Consider the following 5000-nt stretch of genomic DNA (forward strand, 5'->3'; position numbering starts at 1 on the left):
ATATATATATATATATATATATATATATATATATATATATACATATATATATATAATACATAATATATAATATATATATTATATATATATATATATATTATAATATATATATATAATATATATATATATATATATATATATATATATACACTATTCTTTTATAAAATCAAGAAATCTCTTGTTGAAAAGATTTATCTGAATGTTATGTTGCTTTTCCTTGGAACTAAGCATATAGATGTGAGATATAGGAGAGATGATTTAATTTGGCTTGTATTAGCTTCCATAGATGTCAAGCAATATATATATTTTTTTATATATATATACCTAATATCTCATAAATAGAATAAAAATATAAAGGTGTTACTATTGTTTAACTATGTACGTTCAATCAGCATGACAATAAAATCTATGACATAAGCTAGGCATTTCTACCATTGAAATTTTTTTCTGTTGAAAGATACCCTAAGCACATTAACCAGAAATGGGTTATAAATCATTTATTTCAAATGCTATGCAAGACAAATATTGAAATGAAAATTATGTTTTTCTTAAGATATCTATCATCAGATCTTAAGAACTGTTAGATTTACAAAATATTTTTTTTCAAGGTTCCTGCATTTCTGAAAACTTTGCAGATCTGTTTACATGAATCAATTTCAGGTATTTAAGGTGTCAAAGTGAAGTTGCTGAATAAATTTTCATAGACATTGCTAAAAAACAGCAAGAAAATGCAGATTACGACAAATGTTAAAATATATAAATGACATTGGACAACCTCATAATGCAAGGAATGTTATTATCGCATTTCAATAAAATTTTCACCACAATTGCATTCAACTTTGATGAAGACCGCATGAATATGTATCATTTACATATCTCTCTTCGGTAATTATATAAATAATTAGTCAGATATCGCTTCATATTTCCGCAAATGCAACCAAGATATCTGTGCACACAGTAGGGCATGCGGCACCCCCTCCTATGAGGAACCGCATGAGGTACAGCCCCCTGTAGGTGGCATCATAGTATATCAATGTCATATCTATGTACATATTCCCTAATATTATTTGTATTTCATGCTGTAATTTCCCTGATATCTTTCAAGCCCTCCACTGCTTTTTGGGACCAAGATTGTGGGGTAATGGGGAAAAATCCCAGATCTTACTCCCTATATATGAGGTTAGGAAGATTCCATTGGTAACCCATTTTTGGCATTTAGTGATAAAGTATTATTCTGCATAAATAACTTTCAATTGTGGAATTATGCATTTGTTTCTATACTTTTTCTATGCTGATAGATATGGTAAATTACACTGTCTCATAGCCTATATCATTTCAGATGGATAATAAATAAATTGTATATATTAGCATTTTCTTCATTATCATTACAATCAACATCATAGTCAATTGATTTCAAGATCATCCTTATTAATACTATCATTGCTGTAACATGTAATCAACTATGGATCCAAAGCTCAAATACTAATAAATAAAAGAGAAATCAAGGTATGACCACAATTTGTGCAATTGACTTAAAAAAATAATTCATATATAAGTAAAAGTAATCTATATATTTACACTCAAACCACCATAACAATTATGAAAAGAATAACTCCTACTAAATACATAAATATATCAATAAAAAACAGCAAAAAAGGAAAATGCCTAATTATAAAGTTATATATATATATATATATATATATATATATATATATATATATATATATATATATATTATCACGTCACGGAGCACTGTATTTACTAATACAATTTCGAAACCAAAAAAGGCACTGCTAGAAGTGAATGGGTTAAATTACCTTAACTAACGTAGAGAAAAATAACCAATATCCAGATGATATAAAAATTGCAATGGTATTTTCAGACACACACTTTTATCTCAAAGCACTAATCACGATGACGGTTGCATTGCACGTGCATGGTAAATCTAAAATGACATTTGCACATTTTGTACTAATTTAGATCGTTATTTCATCAAATTAATGCATTTGATAATCAGGTTACCTTAGTACTTGTGAGTGGTTCATATTTAAGAGGAATTCATGTGTGTTTCTTATTTTGAAATTATGTCGGCAGATTGGTTGCGTGAGCGGGTGCCGGACAGGTAAATACCGAAATTGTTTTGTTTTGTTTTATTTATACATGAGAAAGGCGATCTTTATATACAGCTTTCTTCATCTAATAATGATGATATTATTATTATCATTATTATTATTGATTATTATTATAATCATAAATGTTATTCATGATATCACTATCATTATCATTATCATTATTATTGTTATTATTATTATTATTATTATTATTATTATCATCATCATCATCAGTATCATTATTATCACCATCATCATCATTATTGTCATTAATTTAACTACTACTAGGATTACTATCATCCTTGTTATTACTAGTGTCATTATTATCATTGCTATCCTTGCTGTCATTATTATCATTATTATCATTGCTATCCTTGCTGTCATTATTATCATTATTATCATTGCTATCCTTGCTGTCATTATTATCATTATCATTATCATTATAATCATAATTGTTATTACTATCAACATTATCATCTTCATTATTATTATCATTGTTATTATTATCATCATCATCATCATCACCATCATCACTCTTACTATCATCATTATCATTAGAATATTACGATTAATAATGATAATGATGGTAATTGAATAAATAGTCTATTATCATCCTACACAACTTTACGTGTGTTTTGTTATCTATCTATCTATCTATCTATCTATCTATCTATCTATATATATATATATATATATATATATATATATAATGATGATAACAACGATGATGATGTTGATGTTGATTTTGATGATGATGATAATGATGATGATGATGATGATGAGGAGGAGGAGGATGGTGCTGATAATAAAACTGATACTGATATTAATAGTGAAAATAATGATAAGGATAATGATGATGATATGCACTAAAATCATGATCCTATTAACACAATAGTATTGTTGAAGCTGATTATACAATAACAATAGTCACAATAATGCTACGACTGATAATGAGACAAAAAAAAAAAAAATAGTGACAATGATAAAGATAACAAAGATAGCAGCGCGACAACCACCAACTACCATTGTAATACTACTACTAGCATTTGGGGTAGTGGGAAAGTATGGTATAGTGTATATGGTTTAGTAGTATAGTACGTCCACTTGCTCCCTTTCCATACTCCAAAGTTCGATTAATCAGATGATAAAAAGTAATCATAATGATTTCGTTTGATTAAACCACCATCATAAATTTCCATATTAGAAATAAATTGATGGCAGCATCACTTGGCTATGCAGTGAATGATGAATATGATACTCTGATGCTTGCAGGATCAAACGTACGGTAATATATATGATATTAATAATGATATTGATATTGCTATTGACAACAGTAATAATAGCCACAATAATAAGATTGGAAATAGATGTAACTGTAACTGGCAGTGATAACTTTACCGGTAACGATAAAAATAGTGATCGTAATGAAACAGTAACAGTTTTACAGTAACCCCCCCCCCCCTCCCTTTAGCTTACGGCAGTTTGTGCTGAAGATAATTATAAGATTTGTGGTAATGCAGGCTGTAATTATTGGTAATTATTTTTCAAAACTATCGTCTCTTTTAATTACTTGTAAAACACCCACCCACACACACATACACATACACACACACACACACACACACACACACACACACACACACACACACACACACACACACACACACACACACACACACACACACACACACACACACACACACACACACACACACACACACACACAAACTGCCCAATTCATAACATAACTCGCATTCCATTTGCTTTGATAATTACTACCACATATATAAATCTAACTGAATAAAGATACCATGCACTAATATCAACATTATCATCAATTATTATCCCTTTGCATTGTCACTCAAGAGCATGATGTTTCTGCAAGAACCTCTTAAAAGCTCCTCTTTCCTCCAAGAATGTCACAATGCATCTTAACCTGTCCACGTTCGTTTTTTCGTTCGCCATCATCTCGATCAGACTAACGGTATAGAACATGTAACCGTACATCCACATCTCTTCAACACTGTCCATCAGATCTTGGAGTGTTGCCTCGACAGCAGCCCCGTTAACACGCAGGTCATTAGTCAGCGCCTGCCAGTAGCTTTCCAGAACCTCCGTCAGATGTCGTCGCAGGACCTCAGGGTGGCTACTGATTAACAGCATGGTTACGAGGTCACATGCCGGGTTGTCAACACAGGCAAATTGCCAGTTGATGATTGCAGCCGTAGCGTCGTCTGGCGAGAACAGGACGTTACCCGCCCACAGGTCGCCGTGAATCACCGTGTCGAAGAAGGGGCTCCGCATTTTAATGAGGTCTTCTGAGAGAGGTTGGATTGCCTTCAGCGTTTGCTCTGTTGGTGTCCCTTGGAAGATCTCAATTTGCTTCTCGAGGCCGTTGGTAAAGAAGTCCCCAAGAAAGTCGGCCTTCGAAGGCACATTAAAGAAACCTTTTCCGTATTTCTTCAGAGAGGCAATTCCCCATGCGTGTATGACTGCAATGGAGCGTAAAGTGGCCTTCGTCTGTAGGAGGTGGTTACCCTCAAGCGGAATATCCACTCTGAAGTCGTCCGTGCTGAGGTCGTGCATGACAAGAGTGAGAAGGTCGTCCTTCATGAACGACCAATACACGTCAGGGACAGGATGCCTCAGGCCAGTCCTCTCACAAAACAGCTGGAAGTCCTCAGTGGCGACGAGCTTATAAAACTCAATCTCTTTCCTTGCAAGATTACCACTCTTCATAAATTCAATCAAATGTTTATCACGTGGCATGAATTTGAATACTAATGACTGTTTTTTCGACTGATTACTGGAATCCTGGTACTCCACATGGACAAAGGAAATTTCACTCAAGCATCCGTCTTTCTCCTCTGGGACTCTTGCTGTCCAAGA

General features: G+C 32.7%; 3 protein-coding genes across 3 annotated transcripts in view; all 3 read right to left on the reverse strand.

The window, feature by feature from the left end:
• The window catches only part of LOC122255173 (uncharacterized), a 9722-nt gene extending 7782 nt beyond the window's left edge, over positions 1 to 1940 (reverse strand). Inside the window, exon 1 of the mRNA XM_086551333.1 lies at positions 1818 to 1940. The gene's annotated coding sequence lies outside the window, so the exon portion shown is untranslated. The remainder of the gene's footprint in view (positions 1 to 1817) is intronic.
• The window catches only part of LOC122255176 (uncharacterized), a 13038-nt gene extending 11081 nt beyond the window's left edge, over positions 1 to 1957 (reverse strand). The window contains exon 1 of the mRNA XM_043019088.2: positions 1818 to 1957. The gene's annotated coding sequence lies outside the window, so the exon portion shown is untranslated. The remainder of the gene's footprint in view (positions 1 to 1817) is intronic.
• Positions 1958 to 3720: 1763 nt separating this feature from the next.
• The window catches only part of LOC122255178 (uncharacterized), a 1414-nt gene continuing 134 nt past the window's right edge, over positions 3721 to 5000 (reverse strand). The window contains exon 1 of the mRNA XM_086551790.1: positions 3721 to 5000. This exon is cut by the window's right edge and continues 134 nt beyond it. Coding sequence (XP_086407916.1) covers positions 3969 to 5000 — 1032 coding nt within the window. The 3' untranslated portion in view covers positions 3721 to 3968.

The sequence above is a fragment of the Penaeus japonicus genome, unplaced genomic scaffold (assembly GCF_977035675.1).
Source record: "Penaeus japonicus unplaced genomic scaffold, GWHDUDI00000001_assembly GWHDUDI00000025, whole genome shotgun sequence".
NCBI lineage: Eukaryota > Metazoa > Arthropoda > Malacostraca > Decapoda > Penaeidae > Penaeus > Penaeus japonicus.